The sequence below is a fragment of the Ammospiza nelsoni genome, chromosome 6 (genome assembly GCF_027579445.1).
Source record: "Ammospiza nelsoni isolate bAmmNel1 chromosome 6, bAmmNel1.pri, whole genome shotgun sequence".
Lineage (NCBI taxonomy): Eukaryota > Metazoa > Chordata > Aves > Passeriformes > Passerellidae > Ammospiza > Ammospiza nelsoni.
In genome coordinates, this window is record NC_080638.1 from 49,666,965 (window position 1) to 49,694,415 (window position 27,451).

Consider the following 27,451-nt stretch of genomic DNA (forward strand, 5'->3'; position numbering starts at 1 on the left):
GCAGAGCCTTCCTTATGGGTTTGGCCTGGGCCGTTTGGCTCAGAAAACTTCTGGGCCGGGCCCACTGCGAGGCCTCCTTATGTTTTTGGGGATTCTGGTTTGTCCTACTGGTCCGGGTCCCCCTTTTGTGAGCCAGTTTTGGGGTTCCTGGTCCAGCATGGGCCAGGGCCCCCAGGGCCTTTCCCTCTCTGGCACTGCTCTGCCCAGCTGCTGCTCTTTTGCTTTCAATAAAAAAAAAAAAAAAAAAAAGAAAAAAAAAAATTAAATAAAAAAGATTGAAAATAGCAGGCAGCAGCTCTGAAGCGCTGAAGCATTGAAGGGCCAGAAAGGACATTCCAAAATTGTACAAATTGTTTTAAATTGTTTAAAATTGTATTAAGACTGTCAATGGTTTTTGATAACTATTGATGGAACTCTTTTGCAGAAGTCTGTTTCAGGACCAAAAGGACTCTCAGATGTCCAAAAGAAAAACTTCAGCTGATGGACTGTTCCTGAAACTCAGCTGCATGGACTCAAATTCTCTTTACATTGTATTTTGCAATTTTCTTATATTGTAGGATTGTTTTAGTGATTTGTGAGTATTCTATATTTTATAGGTGAAGGAATTTCCTGTTCATTCCACATCAGCATTTTTCTTTTATTTTATACAATTTAGAAAGGTGAGGTGTCACAGACATTTCTCCACAGAAATCCTTTCTTTCAGATTTCTGCATCTTCGGGAGGCCAGAGGCCCCCGAAGAGAAGGTAAACAATTATTATCAGCTGCTGGGGAATGCAACAGGAACACCTTGATTGGCTCATTTTCTATGTTTATAATTAAGGGCCAATCACCAGTGCAAGCCAGGGGACTGAGTCCTTGGCCACAGCTTTGTTGTAGATATTTTTTCTATCTCTTCCTAGCTAGCCTAGCTGCTCTGCAAAACCTCTCTCCTATATTCTATTAGTATAACTATAATGTATTATATCATATATTAATAAATCAAGCCTTCTGATTCAAGAAACAAGATTCACCAGCTCTCTCTCACCAGCTGCACCCACTCAGGCGCGGTAATACACAGGAGCTCATGGGTCCCGAGGGGCCCTGGCCTGCTGCTCAGGTGTCCCTGAGCATGGGTGATTCTGCTGCTGGTAACTCATTCTGATATGCCAGGAGTATGCAGGGGGCATTTGAGGTTACCAGTGCTCTTTGAAGGTTGTGGGAGAGCACTGCTTTGAGGCATTTATCTATCACATGGATTTCCTGAGCCTAGAGGTTATTGTGATTAGCAGGTGATGGATGCTGGCTATGAGGATCTTGGCCATGGCACCTCCCTAGCTGCCAAGTTCCCGATGGCTATAGAAGCCATATTTTCTTCCCCAATTAATCACCAAGTTCTTCAAAAACTGAGAAATTCACATAGTATTTCCCAGAAATATATGTTAATTACTAATTGTATGACAATTAGTAGAATATCAGAAAACAAAATTAAATACATGACACCATAGAATTGTTTGGGTTTGGGTTATTGAAGATCATCTAGTTCCCAACCCATGCTGTGGGCAAGGACACTTTCCACTATACCAGGTTTTCTCAGGGCCCCATCCAGCCAGGCCATTGACACTACCAGGGCATCCACAACTTCTCAGGGCAAACCAATTCAGTGCCTTACCACCATCACAGTAAAAATTCCATCTTAATATCTAATCTAACCTACTTTCTTTCCATTTGAAGTCATTCCCCCTTGTTGTGTCACTCCAGGCCCTTGTAAAAAGTCCCTCTCCATCTTTCCTGCAGGGTCTCTTCAGGTACTGCAAGGCTGCAATTAGGTAACCCCAAAGCCTTCTTTTCTCCAGGCTGAAGAATTCCAGTTCTCTCAGCATTTCTTCAGAGGAGAGGTGTTTCATCCTTATTTTATGCATTTAACGCAAGAGTATTACTTGGTCTTTCCAGCAGAATATGTAATTTGTTTTCAGCCCATGACATTTCAGGCTGTTGCTTCTGTAATGTGCTTTTAGATTCTCCCTAGTGGGTGCTGTACAACACTGGGAGCAATGACAGACCTGTGCACTGGCACTAACCACTGGCTGTTGGAAATATGTAATTTTCTTTTATACCTCAAGCATACTATTTCTCTCTCTGACACCACAACAATATACAGTTTCCTGATTTTGCTTGTTCCTTCTTTTATTATCTTTAACACTACTCAAAATTGCCTCTGGTTTTCTTCCAATGTCTGTTGAACTTCACATAATTTGTAGATAACAGTTAAATCTATCTCCACCATGGGTTAGTCTGGGTTTCTGACCTCCTTATTTACATTTTTAGTCTTTGTTTCCCTTCTGGTTCCTAAATATGACAATAAATACAGTTTACTACTATTTCCACGCTGCTTGTTTTCCTTCTCTCCTTATTTCAATGTGTGCTGTTCCAAAGTTTCTGCAATGTTGGCAATTCTTTTTCTGTGGCTGCTAACCTACCATGAGAAGACTGCTTTCAGCCTTTACAGACACTGATCCACCCCATCCCTGATTTCCCTCAGGGTCTGCACAGGCAGGGCTGAGGCTGAGGTTGCAAGCACTCCCACATCTCATCTGTGTGTAGACACCAGTGCAGGCTGCATTGGAAGGTGTCCCTTGCACTTTGTCCCTCATGTGGCTCATCACCCCAGCTCCAGCCTCCAGCAGTGCCCCTGCACTGAAGTGGCCCATCACAGTACTTGCATGCAACAGCAGCAGCAGCTCTTGACTAGCTAGGACCAAAGTCCTTCCCTGGTTACTCTGAAGTTTCTTGCTCACAACACTCACAGCCAGAGAGCCAACCAAGAAACAAAAAACCATGGAAGAAGAAGCAAAAAAGAGGCAGACTGGAAGAAGAAACACTGTCCTGAGCAAACCATGACTGCAGTGGGTTTGTGACAACATAAATGCTGACATTTTTGGGGGGGGGTTGTGCAATCCTTCTGGGCTCATTATTGACTACACAAATTTGCTGCACATTTGCAGTGAAAGGCATGCCCTGTTTTTTTGCCAAAATGGAAAGAAAACCAAGGCAAGACATGTACAGTTCCTGCGCTTGTCTGAAGATGGTTCCTTAACAAGATATTTTCTGGTCATCCAGTTCTTAAATCAGCTTTATTTTTGTCTATCCACTTTCAAATGAGTTAAGAGGCAAGGCTACTTCTCAAAGTGAGTTGTGATTGGCAAAATAGCACTCAGATATTTTTTCCTACTAACAAACAGAGATTATTGATCTGAGGTTCATGATGAACAGCAAACAGGGTCTCTTGATATTTGCCTACAGAGTTATTTGTCATTGCAAAGCTGGACTTTGACAGCTCATCCTGAGTTAGTCCTGAGATTTGGCAAGAAGTTTGAAATGATCTTCTGTAGAATAAATTTATCTGTATTTCACCTAGACCAAGTCCTTATATGTTTAGAGGCATGAAGACAACTACTTGCTACTAAATATGGAACATACTAAATACAGTTATGAATAAGAAACTTTTGTCATTGATTTATGTGATTTTGAGGAGGTTAGAAAAGGTACAAATATGAATTCCTAGTCTGCTTTTAGTCTATAACAGTAATCCACTGCTAACATTTAGAAAAGTGACTTCTGAAATATTTTCTGTATTTTTATGTGTGTTTATGATAGCTTAAACCAAGTTAACAGTCCCCAGGAAAGCTCTGCAGTTCCTACTGAGAAAGTGCAAACTTTCTGGAGTTATAATTTGCATTCCTCCTTTTTTCTACCACAATCTGTCAAGTCTGGAAAGTGAATATCGAAGGCGGCATCAGTAGAAACAAGAAATGACAGTGACAACAAATCTATGAAAAGGAAACAGGTGCTGTGTCATGGACTACTCCATAAGGCTTTTATCTTGAGGTGTTAGCAACAATTGTTCTATTATTAGGATAAAACAAAAGTCTTTTTTCTGCTATGCATTCCTTCCTTAGTAGAGTTTAAATTACCTGTACAGCAAAGCAGCCTTCTTGTCTCCATGCCAGGGCTTCTGCTGAGGAGGAGACAGAGGAAGGCAAGCTAAACCAGCTGCACTCATCAGCCCTTTCCATTGGTGGTGTCCTCCTTCTCACTCACTGATCCTGCATTTTCATGCTATGCTTGTTTATAAAACATAAAGAAATTAATGAAAATTCACTCCAATATTAAAGAAATCTGCATCTAAGTGTATTCATCAAGGGTTAGTGGCTTAAACAGACAGGACTTAATAATTTGTGCCTCATTTTTCCTGTTTCTCCTTTCACATGCACACCCTTTGACTGTACAGCAATACCTACATCAATTGGAGACTTTGAACCAGCTGAATACCCCACAGGAGCATGTCAGAAAGGGCTTCTTACTAAACTGGTGAAAAGTGACTTGTATTTCATTAACACTGCATGCTGTATTCAGGTGTAGGCTGTGGGAAATCCTAGTGACTTTTGGACAAGGAAAAATAATTTTTGTGTTGTAAGGGATTAATAAGGTTTCTAAGGATAATGGTTGAAAGCTGAGCACTAGCACAGAGTGGTAGGCATACATAAGTGTTTCGCTGGATCACAGGAATTTGGCCAGTGATGTGCATAAGTTTCGTCAATCAGTCATTTTTCTGAGGGTTTACAATTTTCCCAATGAAGAGGACAGTGTGGGTGAACTTATCCAGAATCAGCAGGAGGAATGGTCTGTTGAATCTGACCCGAGGTGGACGAGGAAAATCCCCAGATCTCCAGGTAATCTCCTTCACCGTGGCCCCGGCCGCCTCAGTGCCATTCTCATGAACATTCAGCACGGCCCTGTGGATCACCTGCAAGGAACAAAGCAAACAGCCTCCAGCTGACCATCCAGCAAGAGGAGAGCAGCCTGCCACCCTCTTCACTTTGGCCAGGCAAAGGGAGCCCTGCCTGGAGCAAGACCAAGCAGCAGCAGCATCTGGGAAGGTCATCCCCAGTTGCTCCTGTTCCCACTGCAGCACCAACAACCATCACACCACCCAAGCCATCCTCCTTCACTGGTTCTGCAGAGTAACCCTCAAACTGCAGGCAGCCAAAGAGCACTCAAGATGACTGATGACAAGAAAATCTGGAAGCAAAGAAACCTGGTAATTTAGCTGAGACTCAATTTTGTCTTTGGCAGCTTTATGTATTATTGTGAATTTACCCTGTCATCTAGCTGAAAAAAATAACTTTTTGAGAACACTAGAAGGGCAGGAATAACAGCCCTTTGCCCTGTGTAGGAAGAATTAGAGGAAATTTTACCAAACCTAATGCTCTACATTTAGATAATTTTGTTTAGTAGCCAAAAGAACATTTAATTATATGTATGTTTTCATCCTCATCCTCCAACCATGCCTTTCTAACCCCTTGTAAGCATGTTTGGCTTCAGGTTTATGACAGACAGGGCTTTCTTTGCTTCCAGACTGGCAGCTATTGGAGAATGAGTGATGCTTCAGAGAGACTGGGATAAGCTTTTCATGGAATATTATTGTCAGGTTCCTGGGAACAGGCAAATCCTGTGGCTGCTTTCACACGCAGACTTACTTTTGAAACCGTCAGTCCAGGCTCCTCAGTAATCCCTGAGAGATCAGCTTGTTCAGTAAACAGATTGACCATACCCATTTGTTTGACTATATTTTTCACATCATAAGTACCAGAAATAGAAAATTTTGGAATGTGCAGATGTATTTTTCTGTAACAAACAACACAAATAGGGACAAATCATCATCTAGGCAACATTCCTCAATGACTTCAGTATACCAAAGTCATATTTGTTTTTCTAAGTATTTACAGCCTTCTCTGAGGGTTCAGATAGCACTTCTTATCAGGTTAGCTACTTAATGTGGAGGATTGGATAGAATAAGCCTGTGCTAGTTCCTTCCTCTGCAGTGGGGTTTGAGGAGTGGGGTGGAGACACAGCTATACCAACTCAGAGGCAAACAGAGCTACTACTGCCAGGTAGGAGGGCTTTTTCAAATGATTGTAGCTAGCTGACCTAAGGCTGCTCAAATATACAGCAGGGCCTTGGCCACCACAGAAATAGCTGCAGTAATGGTTAATTAATCCACTTTTACACAGAATGCCCTCAACAGCTACTCCATTGCAGTTTCCCAGTGCCTGCTTGAAACAAAGGTCTGTTGACCTCATCAGGGTGCTAAGTAATTTTTGGTTGAATCAGGAACTTAACCCAAGATTAATCCCAAGCTCAATGACCTATTTGTTCACTACCCATAGCTCTTTTTAATTTTCATTTTCCAGCTAAGAAAAGGGAAGTCCATCATAGAGTCAAGTAAGTCTATACATTAAGTGTATAGAGTTCAGTCATTTGATGTTTTGTCTTGGTGAGATAATCACAACTAATCTGTAATATGGTCACCTCTCACCTTAGCAAAAAGTCTTACCTGTCTTGGAGGGACTTTTCCCATTTTGTTACAGTTCTTTTCAAGAGGGCATCTTCTACCTGCTTCATCTTCCCTTCATCAGGCAAAATAAATAATGCTGCAACATCTCCATTGTAAGGAACCTGAACCAGCCAACAGGACAGCTCTTCATCAAAGTAATTTCTGTAGTAACCCTTTCGATACATCATGTCAACTTTTACAGATGTTTTCTGATCCACAAAAAAATCCTCCTGTTTTGTCAGTGCTGTACTGAAGGGTTTCTTCCAATGGGCTTATGACAAAAAGAAAATGTGTTCAGTGGAATACAAGGAGGAATGGTCACAGTGAATAAAACAGGATGTGTTTCCACAGCCTTCCTTTCATTAGAGTAAATATCCTTTTCATGTTACTGCATCCTCAGGTGTTACAGCATTGAGTATGTATTTTTTTAGGTGCTTAAAGACAATTACAGACAGATAATACTGAAAACACCACCTTCACTACAGCATGAGTCTATGATCACATGCAAAATTACTGAATTCAATAAAGATATTTGATTTAAAATTTCATTAAAGGAGGTGAGGAAATATTTTTACTGGCAACAAATATACATGGGTTTATAGCTATACCTTCCAGATATTGAACATGATTTCCTCTATTTAAAATATTTAATTTTTTTCTCTTTTCATTCTCTGTAATAAGAATTACCTTTGCACCCTTTGATATATCTTACCTTTAAAGAAGACATAGTTAATGAGAACCATTACAGTCAAAGGATCAAGATTTTCCACTAGTTTAACTATTTTCCCTTTTGTCTTTTCCTCAATATAACTGTTGATCTGACTCTCAGCACCAACAGAGTTGTTAAAGTCAGTAGAAAAGACTTCAGATTCATAAAAGCTTTTGACATCATCAAAGAACTTCTGTACTGGTTTTAGTGTTTCTTCTATAAAAAGGGCATTGCCCAGGCTCAGCTGGAACTCACTATCTGAACGGTTCAGCATGTGGAGGAGTTGGCAAAAACCTTCATGTATTTCCTGTTCCTGAGTCTTTTTCAGGTTAAAGGCAAGCCCTTCCAAAATCTGTGTCAGTGTCACAGCCTTGGCACCAAGTGCCAGCATTGCAAAGGAAGCAGAGATGCTTATGGGTGAAAAGAAAATATTTTTGTCCATTGCTTCAGATGCAACCAGCTTGTAAAAGGAAAATGCAAAGTCAGCATTGCTGAAAACTAGTTTGACAAAGGTTTTGTTCTTAAGTGGAGAAGCTTCTTCCCACTGAGAATTACGTCCTGGGTAATATGTCCCTTTAGCATCATCCTGCTGATTACGGTAGTGAGGATGCTGTTGATGCAGGGCAACAGTATGCAAACCAACTAGCAATAAACACAAGGAGAAAGTGGTCTTCATTTTTCTTTCAGCTGTTTCTGCAAAAGAAATAGACATGCAAAACATGTCATGGAAATTAATTTGTTCATACCATGTCCTCCAGTAAAGTAAAATGATGCTCTCAGAACACACCAATTCTCCAAAGCCCCCCACACTTATAATTTGCATTTCTGATGCATGTCAGTGTTCCCTGGAAAGAATACAACTCCACTATTGATATTTTTTGTCTAGTTCTCTTTCAAAAGAGGTAATTTAAAACTTTTAAAAGTTTATTAACTTTAATATTAGCATATTCTTTTAAAATTTTTAAATAACTGGAAGCTTATGACCTTTTCCCAAGAGTAACTGGCATGAGTGGGTTTTGCACTCACTACTGCATGAAGGTTACTGCAGCTCTGTTAGTCTTCCTCAATTCATCAAATAATTGGAGAATTTAATCTGTGTTAAATAAAAATGTGATATATGCATAGATCATACTATCCAGAACCAAAATTACAAAATACTCTTACAGTTCCTTCAAAGGTGAAAGACTAGATCACTAGTCTTTGTGGTATAAAAGTCTATAGTAATTTCTATTGTTTCCAAATGCAATTTTTACTTTATTATGAGAAGTATCTTCCTTAGTATCAGTTCTTTCTGGCTTTTGAAATGTATTGATTTTTTTCATAAGAGGTATATTCCCTATTTACATGTACAAAGGCACCACTCCCAGGCAACGACCCCCTCAAAATGAAGTACAAGAGATCTAAAGGAAAACTAAAAGGGTACTTACATTGCTACAGCTTGGTCTTGTCTGCCCATTCTTCTCTTCAATACCATTAAACAGAGTTAATGAGAGCATTCTGTTAATCATTAATTAGTTCAAATAAAACTTGCCAGTGAGGATGCCAGGGAGAGTGCATGACATTGGCTATTTTGGACAATTTTTCCAACCCAGACAAATGCTGGGTGATGGGGCTGCAGACTAGAAGGAATGGAGCAGAGACTGTATCTCTGTTGCTTCCATGCTTGTGGATTGACAGGAGGGACCTGCTGCTGTGGGTGTTTGGCAAGGGAGCCACAGCCATACCTTTCGTGGCTGGAGCTGACAGCTGTGACTTGGTGTGAGAGCCACCCCTTGCTTGGGTCTGCCTGAGCCAGCACCACTCACAAAGGATCACAGTGTCCCTGCCAAAATGCCTTCTTTGATTCGTTCTGGGGGCACTGCCCATGCCACAACCTCTCTGGCAGGATTTCAAAACTGGGTTTGGATTTAGAAAGTCCTTCTGCCTTACTATATACCTTAGTCACAACTTTCAACACCATGTTTGATGGTTTGGGGGATTTTCTTATGCAGAGCAGACCATGTGTGATTGGTTCACAGTCTCCAGGTTTCTTAGGAAAATAACACATGACATTATCATTCCAGTGGGACATTTGCAATCAATAAAGTTGTTTACTCATTGCTGTTGACCATCACCTGTGACTGAGTGTTTGGGGAACTGGGGAAGAGTTTTCACCTGGCTTTGTAGAAAACACAACAAAACCACTACTGCTAAGAAGCAGCACCGACTGCAAAGAGAGACATAGTCAGATATTTTGTTTCCTTGGGATAATCTTCTGCATCATATGCACCTGAAATGGACACTAGGAGGACACAGAACAGGCTGCCAATTCACCTTTCATCCAGTACTAAAGAAGACATGCTAGCATCACTGGATGATATTCAGGGTTGAATATAATATATGAGCAAATCACTGCAGGAGAACCTAAGGCAGAAAATGAACTTTTTTAAACAGATCTAGTTGCCAACATATCCCTATCTGCAAGTTCCTAGGCATTTGATTTCTGAGCAGGAGTCCCAGACAATATCAAATATTGAAATGCCCCACATGATGTGTTCAACATCTCTGGATGAGATTACACTGGTGGGGAGCTGCGCTTAGGAAGCTGAAGGCAATGCTGGAAAGGGAACTGGATTTTCTTCCCCTCAATCTCAAATCAAGGCTCTTGTCCTGTGGTTGTTTTATATGGCTGCATAGTTAAGCAGCGAAACAGGACAGGGCATACCCTTTTATTTTTTAATTCAGCAGAGTTAATCTTTTTGCACTCTTACCTAGGGGCTGGAACACCTGATCACTCGATCTGGTTACAAGACCCTCAAACCATTCTACTTGAGACCATCAGACCCAAGTCACCCACTTGGCTCCTATGTGAGCTGCAAGAGGCTGATGATGAAGTGAGGGGAAAGGTAATTCACAGCTTTCCTTCTGAGGGTCTTCTGCTTAAAGATCAAACGAAATATAAAACTACTTATGGGATGTGTGTAGATAATTTTGCATGAATTTCTGTGAAAGACATGTATGTGAATGCACACACTTCTAAGTATTCATAGGAGTGGAAAAAGATCATCCAGTAAATGTGATTTGTTAATGTAATAATGCACACACAAGTCTGGTTGACAGAAAACTTGGGCTGCCCTCTGAGAACAATTCAAATAGAAGAAGAAACAAAGGCCCTAGGAATTGTTTCTGAATGTGATAACTGATTGATGAAGATGTGGAATTGTTACTAATTCTAATCATAGCAGTGTGTGAGTAGTTCTGCCAAAGAGAATCATTACCTTTGTTAAATCTGAACAGAACCTGTGGCTAATAATATGTGGCATAATTAATACATTATGATTTGAACTGAAAAAAAAAATGCTATCTCAAATTGCTTGTGATATTTTGATAACATATAAATAACATGATTTGATATATGATAATATATAAATGATATGATAATATATAAATAATAACCTCAAAACATTTTAAAGAACTTTGAAAAATTACACATTTGGTAGATTTTATATGCAATTGTTTTAAAATTTTTTTCTAAAAGCTAGTAAAAATTAGTGTGCTCTTTTCCATCCTGGTATGAAGTAATGTAAAGGGGCCATTTTCTCTTCTGATGACAGACTGTCTGAGAGAGTTAACGTCTCTCAGCCTGATTATTTACAGCCTAATCAACTTATTTAATTGTCTTACTTTTATTAATTTAATAATTTCATTTACATCTGAAAGTGATTCTCAGGTTTAAAATATTTTTACATCACTTAATATTAGAATGGGAAAAAATTCAAATCACACATTTTTGTCATGCATGGAGAACACTTTCTGGGGAGAGTGCCAATGTAGTGGAAGGACAAAACATGTTGCTTTGTGGAGCCCTTAACAGGGAGTCTGTCCATCTAATCAGGTAAACACAGCTATTTTCCAACCTTTCCTATTATATTAGCTCAATTTTCACTCAATAGGAAAAACCTAAGTGCAAGAGATTGTTGAGAGGTTATTCTGTCTCTTTGGGTTGGTCCTAAACATTCTCCACAAAAAGTTCTCTCAGCCCAGGTCTGTCATTCAGGAGCGTACCAGGAGGACATGCTCGAGGAACAAATAAAAGTTGCTTCACCCTTCATCTTCCTCACAGCATTTTAAATGCAAAAATTAATCCCTTCTGCTTTGTGTCAAAAAAAGCCTTTACAATGGAAGATGAACTTATTGTGGAGGAACCTCCATATTCTCTCCTGTAAGTTCTGATTCCCAACTCTTCCCCATTCCCCATCTGCATCCAACAAGGGCCCTACATGTGCACCTTGGTCCTGCTTTTCCATCAGCAGTCTGGGCTCCCTGGAAAAGGGGTTGATAGCAGGTGTTACTCCTGTGAAATATATAACAGACACAACATGAAATGGAAAAGCACTGTATGCAATATCTACCCAGGAAATTTATGGTTTGTAGGCTGCATTGTGTATAAAGATAGAGTTAGGGAAAAAAAAAGCCTTACTGATCATTGGAAATTTGTGTCAGGAACACATGAGGAGCAAGCAGTGTGCTGGTGCACCTTTGGAATTGCAGCATCACCCTGCAATGTGCCACTCCACATACACTGCCTGTGGGTGCAGATCCATCTCTTTTTACTGGCATAGAACTTGGCTCCTATGTGCTTCGTGGGATGGTCTGTGGCTCTGGCATCAGATGTGATAATGGAACACAGTCTCTCTTTGCCCAGTCTCTGCCATAAATAAGTTTTGCCTTTTTTTATACCTGCTAAGTTGTCTCTTTTCAAGGCTGAAAATCTTTCACCTCCAACAGGAGCCATTCCAGACCTTAGATTAACCTTACAATTTTTTCTGAAGATTTAATAGTTCTCTGTTATTATAGGATCATGTGTGAATGGTCCAGAGATTTAGATAACTTGCTATGTGATTTGCTCTTTTTTTCTTTCCCAGTAATTTCTAATATTTAATTTGCCTTCTTTTCCACTACTGAGCTGATCTGTGTATGTACCACCACCAGAACACCAAACCATCAATCCTGTGTGACAGCAGTCAGTTCAAGTGCAGTATTTTGCCAAACCTGCAGCTAAAACTGTGCAAGAAAATCAAAGTCCCTATCAACACAATAACAAGCCAGAAAGATACTGTTGTTTCTGGTTTGAAAATGAGTCAGAATTTGTCATGTCCATTCCTTTACTTTACCAGGAGATGGTGGCACAGGGCTCCTTTTCCTATAATCCCCAGAACTCGAGGCTCCACGCATAACAGTTCTACTTGCAGATAATGTAGAAGAATCACACTGAAAGGTTGGCTTCTTGCAAGAATCTCACTCATAGCTGGTGTACTGAAATATTTGCATTTTACCAGTTGAATTTGCCCTATGGACCTTTTTCTCTTGGTCTTAAAGAGCCCTTCTTATGCAAATAACTTTTAGAATAATAAGTTCACCAGAATATAAAAGTTCTTATTTTGAAATGAAATTGTCTACCCATAGAAACCTCTTGGTGTTAAATTAAATTTAAATTGATATCTTACGTTCTATATTTTTGTGATGCAAACATGGCCATAATCAAGCACTAGGAAAATCCCTTATATAGATATTTTGGAATTACCCTCAAAATTTATTGGTTCCAAAGCCAGATAGAAAGTATTAAGGCTAAACTTTGCAAAGTGCTACCTTTTGTTGTTGTACAACAGATTAATATTGTTGGCCTCAGTGAAGAAGCAGAAGGAAGATCAACTAGCTGAATAAATATATTCAAAGAAATTAAATTTATTGTATGATTCTATTGCTCATTTCCCTTTTCTTAAACAAGCCTGACACTCTAAGATTTTAGGATTTTGAGGATTCTGACAGATTGGATATGGTGAAGCAACTCTCTTCCCATCTTCAATGGAGGCAAAATACGAGACTATGTGGTTGCCCTTAGCCTCTGCAGATCACAGCCTGGCAGGTCAGCACAATTCCATTTCCATCAATGACTTACATTATCATGGCTCCACAGGACACTTTGGGATCCAGGATGTACCTGCATGGGCTTTCTGCCATGGTTCTGCATCACCTTTCCTAGCCTGCCAATCCAAGGGCGTACAGAGGTGCTGGAGCAGATCTGCTCCTGTTGGATGACTCTTCTTGGTCACCTTTGGTGCCACTGTGAACATGTCAGGGCTATGGCACACAGCACAATCACAGGCATGGGCATGAGGGGGTAATCTTTGGCTGGGCCACTGACACACAAAATGTCTTCAAGTTTTACCTATAAGATTTACCAAGAGACACAGCTCTCACTTGAAAGATAGAGGAATAAAAAATAAATTCTAGTAACCATCCTGTGAATATGTAAGTTATGATATGACTTTTTTGATGGCTAGACAATCTGAATCTGCAAGAACAGCAAACCTAACAGCATTCATACGCATTTTAGAATCTATTACATCTTTCATCATCTCTGTGCACAGATATTTTCTCCTGCTATGAGGTTCTTTCCTGGCTGCAACCATTTCATGGTGACTGTAACATGTAGGTTGGACTCGATAATCTTTTCCAGCCTTAACAATTCTGCGATCTTGTTTTGTACTGATTTTTCATTTCAAACCTCTTGCTTCATCAGAGCATCCTCCCTGTGGTCTGTTTTTCCTACATGAAACATAGTAAACAATATAGTAACTTTTCCTTAATAAGATATTTGCTCCAGTCACACAGTCTTCTTCAGACCTTCCATATGAGAATCACATTGCTGTTAACAGTTTTCAAATGATGAAGAATACATTCTTGCTTAGTAAAGTAATAAATCATAAGAATTTTTTCCAGATGGTTTATAGAAAAGAAACTGAATGCAACAAAAAATAGAGAAATAAAAACTGTATAAATAAAGTTTATTCACTTGTACTAAATTCATCTCCAGCACTAGAACTGAACTATGCTTTCATCACTGAAATTCTTTCTTGCAAAAAACCACCAAAATAATTTGCAGTTATTATCAACATCAGAGGAGTTTGTGTAACCAAGATGTTAGTCATATCAAGGACATTTACATGAAATGGATGAATTATAGTTTTCTTTAAAATTGTTCGTGTGGGGAAAGTGCAATTACCAAATTATTTTAAATGGATTTACTATTATACCTGGGACTTGGAACTTAATGAAGGATATTTCCAGATCAGTTTTTGGTGGCTAACAGTTTAATGATATCATGAATGAATGATATCATATATATGCTGTGTTTACATCTAATGGAAGCAGTCCCACGTGGGTTAGGGCAGATGTGCAGTACCCAGCCAGGAATGGGTAAGATTTGAAGGGTGTGTTACAGGACTCAGAGATACATAGCCCATGAAGGTCTTCATGCTTTTTTGCTCTTGATGATTTGCACTTGTTCTAACTCCCACTGCAGTGAATGTTTAGAGCTTTCGAGTGAAACACACATTTAAGAATGTTTGTGTTTCTCTTGCACTTTTTCTGTGGTTGGAAATCCTAGTGCCTCTGTTCTTTGGAGAAATTATTTGAATGCTGGATTAGGGATTAACTCTGTCTGAGGTTTTTTCCTACGTTCCAAACTACGAAGACTCATGTCAAGACTCATGAGTAGCTGCGTTCTCAGAATCTCCACTCAAAACCCACCTTGCCTGGGAACTATCACAATCTGGTTTTAAGAACTTTGTGATTCTCTGCTTGGAATTAGTACAAAGAAAATGCCTGCAGCTTTTGTTGCACTGAATCTACTGAAACATTTAGAATGGAGTTGGCTTGCAACCTGTCCAAATTCTCATTTCCTTGCAATAATAGCAGTGATCACAGGCTGTGCAGATGACCGTGGGGAGAGGGTGGATGTGCTTGTTCAAAGCATTCCAGATACCAGGGCTGAGACTCAAATGGTATAGCTGGGAACAAGTCCAAAGTATTGGTAGCGCCTGAACAGCAGAGTTTATGTGAGCAACTGGTGCTTCTGTACCTGCCCAAATGCTCTGTGCCCTTTGGCATTGTCAGCACCTCTCCTTACTGCTGAAAGGAACACACATTGCAGTGGCCCTGCAATTCCACTGCCTCATGTTTTGTAACAACATTCTACATGGACTCTGCCATGTGGCAAACAAACAGTGTTGCTGACAGAAGATATCCTGTCATCAAGCAGAGTCCCACTGGACCATAAACAAGGTCAGACAGAACAAACTTACGACTCCCACATGGCCCATAGGCTGCCAGGAGAAGTTTGGTACTCGGGGGTCCTGGGGCACAGCTGGGCTGCCTTCTAGGGACCAGCCCTGTGGGTCTGTCTTCCCTCACAGGGGCTCTCAGCTGAGCTAAACTCTCTCTAGGTCCTTTTCCTCGTGACTTCCCATAAGTGTGTCAGATCACAGACCCACAGGAGTTGAATGTTTATGATAGGTGGTCACACGCTTCACTGTAATCTGTATTATCCCCTTCTGCTAACTCTCACTACAGGGTCAGGTGGATTAAGTTAAAGGCTACAACCTTTAGCTTATAAAGAAAGTCTAGTTTTCTTTCAGGGCTTAGTTTGGATCCAACTGCCCCATAGACTGAGAGAAAGCATGAGTGGGAATTGTAGAGGAATAAAAACATCTCCAGATAAATGAGAGGCACCATAAAACACGTGTTTACCACAGATTAAATACACAGTCCCTAAATGAAAATTTTAGTTATTTATGTCTATCAGAACCCTTCCTTTTTTTGTCTACCTTTAATAACACTAATAGAATGAAGAGGGTTCCCTATCACATATTAAGAGAAAAGAAAACTGCAAAGACAAATGATGCAAAGTAGACCAAGACAGATTTTCTTGGAATTAGGAAAAAATACTCCATCTCCCTAAACAAGCTTTACAGAATTGTTCAGTTCCTAAAGAATATTATCAGAACTGTGCTGAGAGTAACATCAGTGAGGTATGTTCAGTGCCCAGACACTATAGATCTTCATACTGTGAACTGTAGGCATTTTTCTGCTTTTGGTGTATGTTTGGCACAAGATTTATTAGTTTACTGTCCCCTACACATCCCCTTCTTCCAGAGGGATTTAGGATCCTACCCTCAGTTGGTGCCACAATTCAGGTCAGCTTGATGGTCTGGGACATGAAGTTGCGCATCTGGAAGACAACTGTAGAGATGCCCCACAGCTTGGTAGGTAAGGCCCAAACCAGCATTCAGAGGTATCTATCCCATTTTGTACTTTTGCTAGTAGCAGTCATTTTCACAGACCATTAGCGAAACTTCCAATGCAGCTGTTGTCCTGCCATCTCAAACCCAAAGGCCTGGGAGGTAGATGGGGAAGAAAGTTGCTCTGTGTGTGATTTCCCAAAGCTTTTGCTCTGTCCTAGCAACGATTGGATTTTTCCTAACTTCTTTCCCTTTAGCAACAGGCCAACAACCTATTTTTCTGCCACCACACTCTGATAAAAATCTTGTGGCTTTGATAAAAATCTCACCATCCTACCTTCTAATCAGTCTTGATGCACAGATTTATCTGGATGGGATCTCACAGGAACTGCTCCCGGCTCCTGCTGGGTTTGTGTGGGCACTGCAGAGCAGGCTGCCTCACACCACGGCAAGTTCTCATTAATCTTGCTCTGTAAAAGCTGTTCTTTGCACAGAGGTGTGGTCTCTGCCAGTCCCCTGAGTGATGCCATCTTACCTCATGAGGAGCAATAGCTCAGGGCTTCCACCGAGTTCTTGCCATTTGCAGCAAAGGGACTCACACAAGGCAGCAATCTCCAAGTCCCCCTGAGTCAGAATCACAGCTCCCCATACACCAACCCAATCCTACAAACACCAGTGAGCCCCTGCAAAGCACCCCTGTGTAAGGTGGGCCAAGTTTGGGAGAACAGGTCAGAAGGCCAGAGAGATGTCAGGGATGGGGAACTTGTTTGTTGTTTTGGGGCTTGCACCACCTTTGCAGTGCTCAAAATGGACTGCCAGGATCACTGTAGAAATGAGCAGTGTACATTCAGAAGCCTCATCTTCCTAGGGATGGGGACTCAACTCCACTTGCAAAAAATGTATCCAGGGTGAATGTGCAATGGCATGAGAGCAGCGCAGTGGGATAGCAGCTGTCAAAGTCAGCCTCTCCTTGAGGCAGCAGCTGTGCAATGTGCCTCAAGGTTTGCTATAGAGTTTAGCCCCAGTGCTCCACTGAAAGAGTGGGTGATCTACAGACCCACAACAGCAAGAAAGTGTTAAGGTATTTCTTGAAAACAGATTTTATCCAAATAGGCGTGTAAAGAGAGAATGTGAAGAATCACAATTTCCATATGAGAAAAGCTGCACTCATTTAACAGCTTTCAGACAGATTTTGCTGATATCTCAGTAAGAATGACTAAAGGTGTTTGTTGTTTTTGAGATTTATAGAATGGTAAAAGAGACTGGAGTAATTCCTTAAGTGAAATATTTAAATTACATTGTATATTTTATTGATTATCCACAATTGATCAATTATTCATGAATGACATTTTTTCACAGACAATTCTTTGACAATTTATGCTATGCCCAATGTCACTGTCTCAGAGTTTTTTGCTGACCTTGTGGAGTGCAAAGAGACACTTGCAATAAGAGCTACATCAGAATAAGTCTATTGTTTCAGGGATTATTCTCTTTCTTTTTTGTCAATGATTTCTTAAGATGTCCTAGGCAAAGAGTTGGAACATGTGAGAAAGAACAGGTTGATTGAGGATAAACATCAGCCTAGGCAACAAAGAGTGATGTAAGGAGGAAAGGACTCTGCAGGGACCAGTTCAGGTAAATACTGGAGAAAACATAGTAGAATGATAAGAGTTGTGACCTATTGGGATAAAACTTTTGGTGAGTAATCCAGAACTGAAAGCAGGACAAAACTCCTTAGCAGAGATAATTAATTTTTAAATATAACAATGTACTTAAGAAAAAGTTATCTTCCGTGGAAAATTTGGGATATGCATTAATAAGTTGAATTGTTATGGTGGTTTGATCCTGGTTGAATGACAAATGCCCACTAAAGTAATACCATTACTCCTTTCCTCAATTGGGAAATGCAGAGAAAATAAAATGAAAGGTTCGTGAGTCGAGATAAGGATAGGGAGAAATCACAAACTGATTACTGTCACAGGCAAAATGGACTTGGAGAAATTAACTAAATTTATTACCAATTAAAATCAGAGCAGGATAATGAGTAGTAAAACAAATCTTAGAAACACCTTTGTGCCAGCTCAGGGAGACAGGCAATAAGGCTCATGGCCAGTTCATCTTGTGGTTCTGCTGCTGCTTCCTCCTCAGGGAGAGGAGTCTTTTCCCTGCTCCAGTGTGTGGTCCCTCACACAGCAGACAGTCCTCCACAAACTTCTCCAGCATGAGCCCTTCCCATGGACTACAGCTTTTTATGAACTGCTCCAGTGTGGTCCCTCCCACAGGATGCAGCCCTTCAGGCACAGCCTGCTCCAGTGTGGGTCCTTCCACAGGATGCAGCCCTTCAGGCCCTGAGTGCTCCTTCAGGCTCTAGAGTGGGCTCCTCTCTCCGTGGGTGTGCAGGTCCTGCCCGGAGCCTGCTCCAGTGTGGGCTTCCCATGGGGTCACAGCCTCCTTAGACATCCACCTGCTCTGAGGGGGCCTCTCCATGGGCTGTAGGTGGATCTCAGCTCTCCCTTGGACCTCCATGGGTGGCATGGTGACAGCCTGCTCACCCTGGGCTGTACCACAGCCTGCAGGTGGATCTTTGCTTTGGCACCTGCAGCACCTCCTCCCCTGGTTCTGCACTGACCTGGGTGTCTGGAGGATGATTTCCGTCATTTATTCTCACTCTGAACTCCTCTGGCCTCAATTACTTCTGCAAAATAACTTTATTCCCTTCTCAAATATGTCACCACAGAGGTGTTACTATCGTTCTTGATTGGCTGAGCCTTCAGCAGCAGCAGATCCACCTTGGAGCTGACTGGCAGTGGCTCTGTCTGATATGGGGAACTTGTGGCAGCTGCTGAGTGAAGTCACCCCTATAGGCCCCCTCACAAGCCTCCCACAGGCCCCCACTACCAAAACCTTACCATCCAAACCCAATACAATTATTCAGCTGGGGAAAATGTCACATTTAAAAAGTGTCATTTGATGGTGATTTTTTACAATGTTTTTTCCTTATTAATTTTGTTAGAAAATTTCTTATTTACTTCTGAATATCCCTCAATCAGAGACTAGTTAGCAGCACTACCTAGCCCAAAACTGCAAGTGCTGTAGCCATTATAACCCATATCCAGTATCACTGTGCCAAATAACTCAGCTATTACTCCTTAGTAGGATCAACAATTTTCCCCATGAAAAGTGTGATGCCAGTTTGTTTGTCAGAGATCAAAATAAGGAAGGGCCTGTTGAATTTGATGGTATGAGAAGTAAACGAAACTCTGGTAAAGATGATGGCAGTGGCTCCTGCAGCTTCAGTTCCAGCCTCATCAACTTCCAGCAAGGCCTTGTGAATTGCCTGCACAGAATAGGAGAAAACACTGTGGTTTATATATGGGACAGGAAGCAGGAGTAAAATAAATTCTCTTCTTATGGAACATTTAGGAGAAGAAAGGAGTAATAATCCAGTAGATTAAATTTTATTGTATGATAAATCTCCAACAGTTTGAAACAGGAGTATTTTATATGCCAGGACTGGGCAAGGAGGGCCAAAAATTAGCATGGACACACTGAAATGCATTCTCAACAGTGCTGAGTAGAGTGGGATAAAAATACCCCATGTACAAGCTAGTTTAATTTCTTAGATGGTTTGGACTTCTACTAGCAACACTTTCTCTTATTTCAAGATTAACTAAAACCTGCTATTTAAATGCTAATATGGGGCAGTATTTGGCATTTTTAGCATTAAATCATAGCTCAAACTGTCACAGTCAAATTCTGCTACTGCAAACTGGAGATTTCCTGAAAACCTTGGGAATATTAAAAATTGAGATATTAATCAACACAAATATCATTATGAATTCTTCATTTGTAGTTTACAAATGACACAACTTCATGTAAACTCTTATATTCCAGTGCAAAGAAGTTATTTAAAGTGTTGCCCAATATCTCTATGTATTTAATATCCAGCTTTTTAATAACAGCATTAGCGTAATACAAAAGTGAGCTGGCAGATTCTTTCTGTAAAAAAGCACAATTACTGAGCTAGCCCCTACATGTCATTGTGAGTTTTACTTACAACTTCAGTAATATAAAGAGGAAAATAAAGTCTTTAAAAATCCCAGACACAACAGATCAAATCAGCCAACCACCATCCCATCACCAGCTCTGTCTACTTACTTGTGAAACCTGGAGATTGTGGTTGCCACTAATTCCAGACAGATCAGCATTACCTGAGAACACTTCAGTAATGCCCATTTGCTCAAACAGGGTTTTAACATCGTAAGACCCACTAATAGAAAACTTTGGCAACTGCAGATTTAATCTCCTGTTGATCAAAGAACAGAAAAGAGCAGTGAGCCCTTGCAGCCTCTTTACAGCCAGCTGGGTGTATGCAACTCGGCAACACTTGAAAGCATTCTTTTGATTGCGAATTTGTTTGATGGTAGTCTTTGTATTCCTTGAGCAATTTTGGCTTCCTGAGAGATGCACCATCTTCTTGAATTTACACTGTCTATGTGATTTTGGGAAAATAACCAAATCTGTTCATTGTCTCTCTTTCATCCCAGTGCCACATGAGCAGCTAGTAGAGTTTTTTGGCTAAAGGGTTAGAGAGTAAGCAGACAGTAGTCTGCTGGACAGTGGAAAGCCTAAAATAAGGGAAAAGGAGGATAAAATCTAGGACATATTCGCTATGGAATAGGAATATGAATCGTGTTAACACCATGAAAGAAGAGGTAAGGTGTCAAAAAGTAGCCAAGCAAGTTTTGAGGCATCTGTTACAATGCTGTGTCCCCTTCTGTCAGGTCACAGAGCCTGCAGTTTCTTAGTGATTGTGCTCTGCTCTGACTCTTTTGGGGAATTGCTTGAAACGTCCCTTTATGAAATCAGGACCTTATATCCAGCGGGAGGTGATCTGAAATTGGCATTTTCCCTTGAAAAGAGTGATGTGTGCTCAAATGTAGCAATCCATATACTAAGAGTTACCTGGTCGCAAGTTTGCTGTCCCATTTACAAACCGTTTCCTTGGAGAGAGCATCTTCCACTTGCTTCATCTTTCCATCATCAGGCAGAATAAGCAATGCTCGTGCAGTGCCCTGGTAAGGAAGCTCTACCACCACACAGGAGAGCTCCTGGTCATAGTAAACGTTTGAGATACCATCATGCTGCATCATGTTGACTCTAACAGATGCATTTGGGTTCACAAAAAAATCATCCTCATGTGTGCGCAAAGGATCGAAAGACATTTCCCAGGCAGCTAATGGGGAAAAAGAGATGTTGTTGCACTCAAAGATAATGAAGAATGGCTCATTTAAATTAGACCAGCTTTAATGTAGGACACTGGAGGTATATTGATGGGAGAAGAGGCTCACTAAATCACTTCAACCTCCTCCATAACACCCAATAAAGCATTCTAGCTGTGCAGTAAGCTCATCATATTTTGTGTGCACATGCAATGTCTTGCTGAAGAACAACCAAAGGCCGATGACCAGTTGAGAGTCCTTCTTTGACTGTAAGCCTGTGTAATGCCTTTCATGCCATTTAAAAACAATCAAGCATTCAGTCATAGGCCCTTCTCATGGCTTTTCTGTTAGGCTGTACCCTATGCAAGCTGACTGCACTCTGCATGGTGTAGAATTCATCAGTAGTTAGAGTCCTAACATTTGAGCAAGGCTCCAGCAGCACAGGCCCTCAAGATATTATGTCCCAGTTTTTCATGCAGAGCACCTAGTAGATCTACCATAAAACTGGGGTCCCTGTGCAAGGATGTCAGTCCACCAAGTCTGACTGGCATGCGCATCTTTAGTCATTATGGCCTCAAACAGTGAGACTATGTGCATCCTTGTCTATGAGGCATCCACTAGGGTGGAACTTTTCTGTCCATAGCTTTCAAGCAAATTAAATCAAAACAAAGAAATCAGTATGTCTCAACAATCAGATACTCTGCTTTTGGCCAGATCTAATCTTTACTTGAAAGGTCCTGCACAGTTTAGCTCTTTTCTAAATTGTCACTCTGGTAATAAATCATCATAAGTTTCCTAAAATTGGTTTTTTTGTATCAAAACTGTCTATTGAAATATATGTTAATCATCTTACCTTTAAAGTAAATATAATTAACAAGAACCAGTACAGTACTTGGATCAAGATGACCAACTAATTCAGGAATTTTCCCCTTAGTTTTGTCTTCTACATATTTATTGATTTGCTTTGTAGCTTCTTCTGGTTTATGAAAATCACTGGAGAAAACATCTGCATCATAAAATTTTTTGGTATTTTGTAGAAACAACTCCTGTGGTTCATACCCAGTCGCTGTGAAAAGGGCATTCCCTATATTTAATGTGATGTTAACATCAGCACAGTTCAGTACTGACAAAACTTTGTGAAAACTTTCATGTACATCATTTATGCGAGTTTCAGTCAGGTCATCAAAGCCCAGTCCTTCAAAAATCTGAGAGAGAGTTGTTGATTTAGCACCAACAGCCAGCATGGCAAAGGCAGTGGAGATGCTCATAGGAGAAAAGAAGACATTTTTATCAGCTTCTTTTGATGAAACCTGCTTGTAAAATCTAAATACAAAATCTGCATGGTTAGAACCTTTCTTGTCACAGCTATATGTTAATAAATTTTCTCTTCCATCTTGCAGATTAGTATTGTTGACTTCATGGCAAATCTCTTCAGGGCAGCAATGGGTTACAGCACAAAGAGCAGCAAGGAGTAAATACAGGCACTGGAGAAACTTCATCTTCTTTTCAAATTGTTCTGTCACAAAATAAACAGTCATTAAACAGTCAGATGCTAATGATGTGCTTGGTAGTAAGAAATAATCAATAGTTTGTTAGCACAAATGTTGCATAGTTCAACTGTAAATATGTACATAGCAAGCTTAAAGTTCTCATGGGCACAATGTCAAATTTATGTAACAAATTCTAATAAATTATAGACTAAAATGTCAGGCATAAGAAATTCATAATACTCCATTGTAACTGCTCTGAAAAAGCAGTACTTTTTTCCATTGGCAATGAAAATATAAAGCAACAGTCTGTAATAATCTTTGTTCACAATGACGTTATCTTCCCAAAACACTGTCTTCTATAGGGTACATCTAGACATGCAAGTTATTACAAGGTAAGGCAGGGTGTGGGTTTCAAAGACGTCAAATATTCCACAGCACCTGCCCAAAAGCAATTTGATATATGTAAGGAAATGTGAGGCAGCTCACTACTCACTGGGACTGAGGAAATTCCCTCACTTTCCTCATGGACAGAGAGCTATCATGGACTATCCTGTGCTTGTTAAATCACACCCCTGTTTACTTCATGGCTACTTGCTCACATGGCCAGTTACTGGCCAAAACTGATAAGTGATGGAAGAAGGTGAACTACATGAACTCCAAAGCAAAAGCCTGGAGCATCCTGTGCCATGACAGCAGTGCACAGAGAGTTGGGCACAATGACATGAGCAAGCAGCAGGTTTGTGTCAGATAATGAGGTGCATGTTTGGAATGAAGGAATCTTCCTTTTGGGGGAGCTGCGACGAGTGTTTGTGACTTCTTACATGGTGGTGTGCCCCTCACCATAGGTCAACCTGCATGGGATGTGGGAAGGACCTGGGTCAAAGAGGGAGAGAAGCACTCATCCCATTTGGACACCAAAGGACACAGATTAATTCCCTTGGAGATTACAAGTTTTTTCATTATTCTTGTTCTCCTAAAGCTGACATGATATACTTCACATGAGCCACCTGCTCTCCACACGAGCTGGAACAAATCTCTGGTTTACTGAATTCAGTTCCCTGCAATTCTGGGGAGGCATCTCATATAAACCCTCTTCAGAACTGTAACAAGCTATCAATGAAATAAGCTTTTTGTCCTCACATATTCAGCATGAAAACATTTTTAGAACTTTTCTACTGTCATGGGTTGTATTCTGGTTTCCAGCAAATATAGCCTATTTATATATTTTTTCTTTCAGGAATGTATTTTCCCATATCTGTGGTAAAGTTCTCTTGGTTCTACATTCATTCCTAGATGTGAAAGATGACTGTATATACTATCTAAAGATTTAGAGTTTCTGATGGCAGCCCAAGTTCAAGGATTCTTGGTGATTAACCAGTTGTTTTATTTTTGTATTGATAGTCTTTTTTTTTTTTTTCATAGCAAACATAAAGATAGCTGTGTGTTCTCATATTTGCTAGGATCTGAGTGTACTGAGTCTGCCCAAGATCAGCCAGGGCCCACTGCAGTGACCCACACTAACAAGTGGTAACACTAAATTTGAATTTCCTTAAAACAAAAGATGGAGTATGGCCTAGATGAGAATGTGATAAAACTATTTGCAGATAACTTTTAAACAGAACTCTGCCACTTTTTCATAGTAAAAAAAAAAAAAAAGGCAAAACCCAAACAACTCTTATGTACTGTGGAAAAAAGAAGAAATAATATAGTAGGAAATGTGTTTCAAATGTATTTAATGTTAAACATGTCATAGTCTGTTTTTCTCTAGTTATTTGAGATACTGGACACTTAAGTGAGAAAGAAAAAAATAATTTTACTTCCTGTGTCCATATTGAGATTAGCCTAAATTTTAAAGAATTTCTGAAGCAAAGAGTATTGTTCGGGTTTTTTTTCTGCAGCAAACTTATATTAGGCATGCTTTTAACTTCTGCTGTAACAGATCAGTTAAAAACTTCTCCTGGTATCATAACTTTCTACAGAAATCTAGAAGTATTTCTATCAAAAGCTTGAAAGCACTGAATATTTTCATCAAGTTTTCCTCACATACTTTTCCTTTCAGAAATGAAAAACATGTTAATTTCAACATTTTGAGATTAGAAAATTTCTGACACCAATATTTTTGTTGACATTTCAAAGCTGAAGAAATTGTCAAGGCTTTGTTAAATCCGGAAATACTTTTAATACAAATTAGAAAAGAATTCTCTCCCAGACCACATATTAGTTTGTCTATGGGAGGAAAAGGGGCAATTAAATTTAAATTGTGGCCTTCCACCTACCCCCTACAATCACCCCAGTCTTAATTAGAGAGCCTGGCCTTAGCAATTCAATTGTTGCTTTATAAATTAAGTCACCAGAAGAGTTTTTAAATTGGACTTGGTTGTTCAGTCACTAGTGGGATTATACTAATTTTGAGTCACTGTGAAGGCTGTTTCCAGCCTGAAAGGTGATTACATCAGTATTCTCTTTTAACAAGTACTTAATAAGTCACCATGACTTCAAAGGGTTTTTTTAGTTTGATTTCAGTCTAAGCATATTTCCCCAGAACAGCAGGTCCCACTGGTCCCTTGCACATCTGCTTGGTTAATGTTTCATTGCAACATCCACACAGAACCAAATCACAAACAGAGAAATAAAATTAACCTAATATTAAAATTCCACTGACTACAGAAAGCATCATCTCCAACTCTCTAAAAACAAAAATGCGTGTGTAGTACTTACAAAATCAGAAGCCCCGTTGCATTCAGCTGACTGTGCTGTTCCCACACTGTTACTTATACTGCTTCATCATCTTCTGCTTAATTAGAGATGTTAAACATTACACAGACCCGATAAAAATTAGAGCCAACCAAAATAAAGGAGGAAACAAAGCAAATATTGATGGAACAGGGTTCGCAAGGACCATCTCTGTTGTTCAGCCAAAGAAGTTGACAATCTTCAGCCATTTCAATAGCAGCTGTGACATCCTCTCTGCTGCCTCTGACCATGTGGAGGAGCTTAAGTGCAAATGTGTGATCAGGACCCTACTGGAAAGCAGGAGGTTGTGCCTGGAATCACTAGAAACAGGCTAACTCTTGGTGCCAGAAGTCAGACCTTCTGTGTTGCGATGAAGCACACATGGAGCTGACAGCCACGTATCAATCAGGTTGGTGCTCTTCCAAAATCTACCTTGAGACAAATCTCCTGCATGATCCTCAGCCTGTATATGGATGACAAAGTAATTGCCTGTACCTTCTTACTCTGTAGCTTAATACCACTGAGGGGGTATGTGATAGACAGGTTTCCATGATAGATGTCCCACCCTGGCTGATGTGGTCCCTTCATCTTTCTCAGTTCTGGGTGCATCTCAGTTCCTGCCTTGGGCAGGAGTACAAGTGGTGGGAATACAAGGATCAGGCTGTTTACTCCCACATGTTGGAGTACTGCGTGTGCTCACCCACTTCTCATTCTCCTTACCCTCTCACACAGTTTTAAATTGTTCAAATGAAAACAAGTGTTGTTTGTTTCTATTACCTTTTCCCAACAGGACTGAAATGCTGATGGACTAGGATGACTGAATTTTTCCAGCTAACAATAAAGACCATGATTGAGTGGTGACATAAAATACATTTCCCCATTTGTGATGACTCTTTTCTTTGTACTTGTTTACTCACATGTGTAATTTTGTTGTTACAAACATAGATAAACATGGAGACAGAACATAGATAAACACTGTCTGGACACTCCCCTTCTTTGTTTTCCTCTATATTTCTTCCACTCTCCCCCTCCCCCTTCCCTTTTTACTTGCTCCTTCTAACTCTGGCTGTAAAGATCACAAACACAGAGATTATTTTAGTCATCAAAGCCCAAGTGAATAACAGGTCATGGTGGTCAAGGACGAACTGTGTTACAAAATGGTTATAAGCCTCTTGTTTTCTCTTTCATTTGTGATGCCTTGTAATTACTGTTTTGTTTTTAATAATGTTAAGCTAAACTTTAATAAGGCATTTCCTTACCATTTCATTATAGCAGCAGAAATAAGGTACTACAGCAGCTTGAAACTAAAACGATGAGCAGACAGACGCAGGCATGCCAGGTGTAGCACACACTGCCCTGAGCCATCACAGTCCCACCTCCCTGCTGACCACAGTTTCAACTCCAAGTCATGAAACCATGTTAACCAGCTTCATACTGATCATTTATCTAATGAACTGGATCTTTTGCTCTACTATTTATTTTTTATAGGAATAAAAGTACAGAACATGGAAATAACAAAATAGATGTGTTTTATTCCTTCTGATAATTGAAACCACGTCAGTGTCTGCATTGCTTGAGTCCATGTTACTGCTCTATAGTTCATGTAGGTCAGTTTCTACACCACACCCCAGCTCACATTTTGACATCTTTAGGAGAAATAGAGCCATATATTCATTTCATGCATTTGCTAATACCTTGAAACATCTTCAAGACAGTTTGTTTTGTTTTGAATAGAACATTCCAAATCAGGTTTAAAGAGTTCTTTATTAACCATTGTTGCGGTGTGATGTCGTAACTTGCATATTCAATGACAAGAGAACCATCCAACTTGTCCAGTGTTCTTGTTTTGCTTCTATACCTT

The 27,451-nt window shown here is 40.2% G+C and overlaps 2 protein-coding genes across 3 annotated transcripts; both read right to left on the reverse strand.

Moving 5' to 3' along the window:
* Nucleotides 1-3,081: 3,081 nt before the first annotated feature.
* LOC132074877 (alpha-1-antitrypsin-like) lies at nucleotides 3,082-8,556 on the reverse strand. 2 transcript variants are annotated; one of them, XM_059474916.1, is made up of 5 exons: nucleotides 8,511-8,556; nucleotides 7,087-7,776; nucleotides 6,375-6,645; nucleotides 5,518-5,665; nucleotides 3,082-4,784 (listed from the first exon to the last, which is right to left on the reverse strand). In XM_059474916.1, exons 2-5 carry the CDS (start codon nucleotides 7,757-7,759, stop codon nucleotides 4,578-4,580), a joined length of 1,299 nt encoding a protein of 432 aa, XP_059330899.1. In that variant the 5' UTR covers nucleotides 7,760-7,776; nucleotides 8,511-8,556; the 3' UTR covers nucleotides 3,082-4,577. The 2 variants fall into 2 exon arrangements, with proteins under 2 accessions (XP_059330899.1, XP_059330898.1); XM_059474915.1 differs by lacking the exon at nucleotides 8,511-8,556 and having other exon boundaries at nucleotides 7,087-7,804.
* Nucleotides 8,557-18,132: 9,576 nt separating this feature from the next.
* LOC132075068 (serine protease inhibitor 2.1-like) lies at nucleotides 18,133-25,743 on the reverse strand. The gene is made up of 5 exons (XM_059475235.1): nucleotides 25,576-25,743; nucleotides 22,221-22,883; nucleotides 21,111-21,381; nucleotides 20,304-20,451; nucleotides 18,133-19,482 (listed from the first exon to the last, which is right to left on the reverse strand). Exons 2-5 carry the CDS (start codon nucleotides 22,864-22,866, stop codon nucleotides 19,288-19,290), a joined length of 1,260 nt encoding a protein of 419 aa, XP_059331218.1. The 5' UTR covers nucleotides 22,867-22,883; nucleotides 25,576-25,743; the 3' UTR covers nucleotides 18,133-19,287.
* Between the last annotated feature and the right edge of the window lie 1,708 nt (nucleotides 25,744-27,451).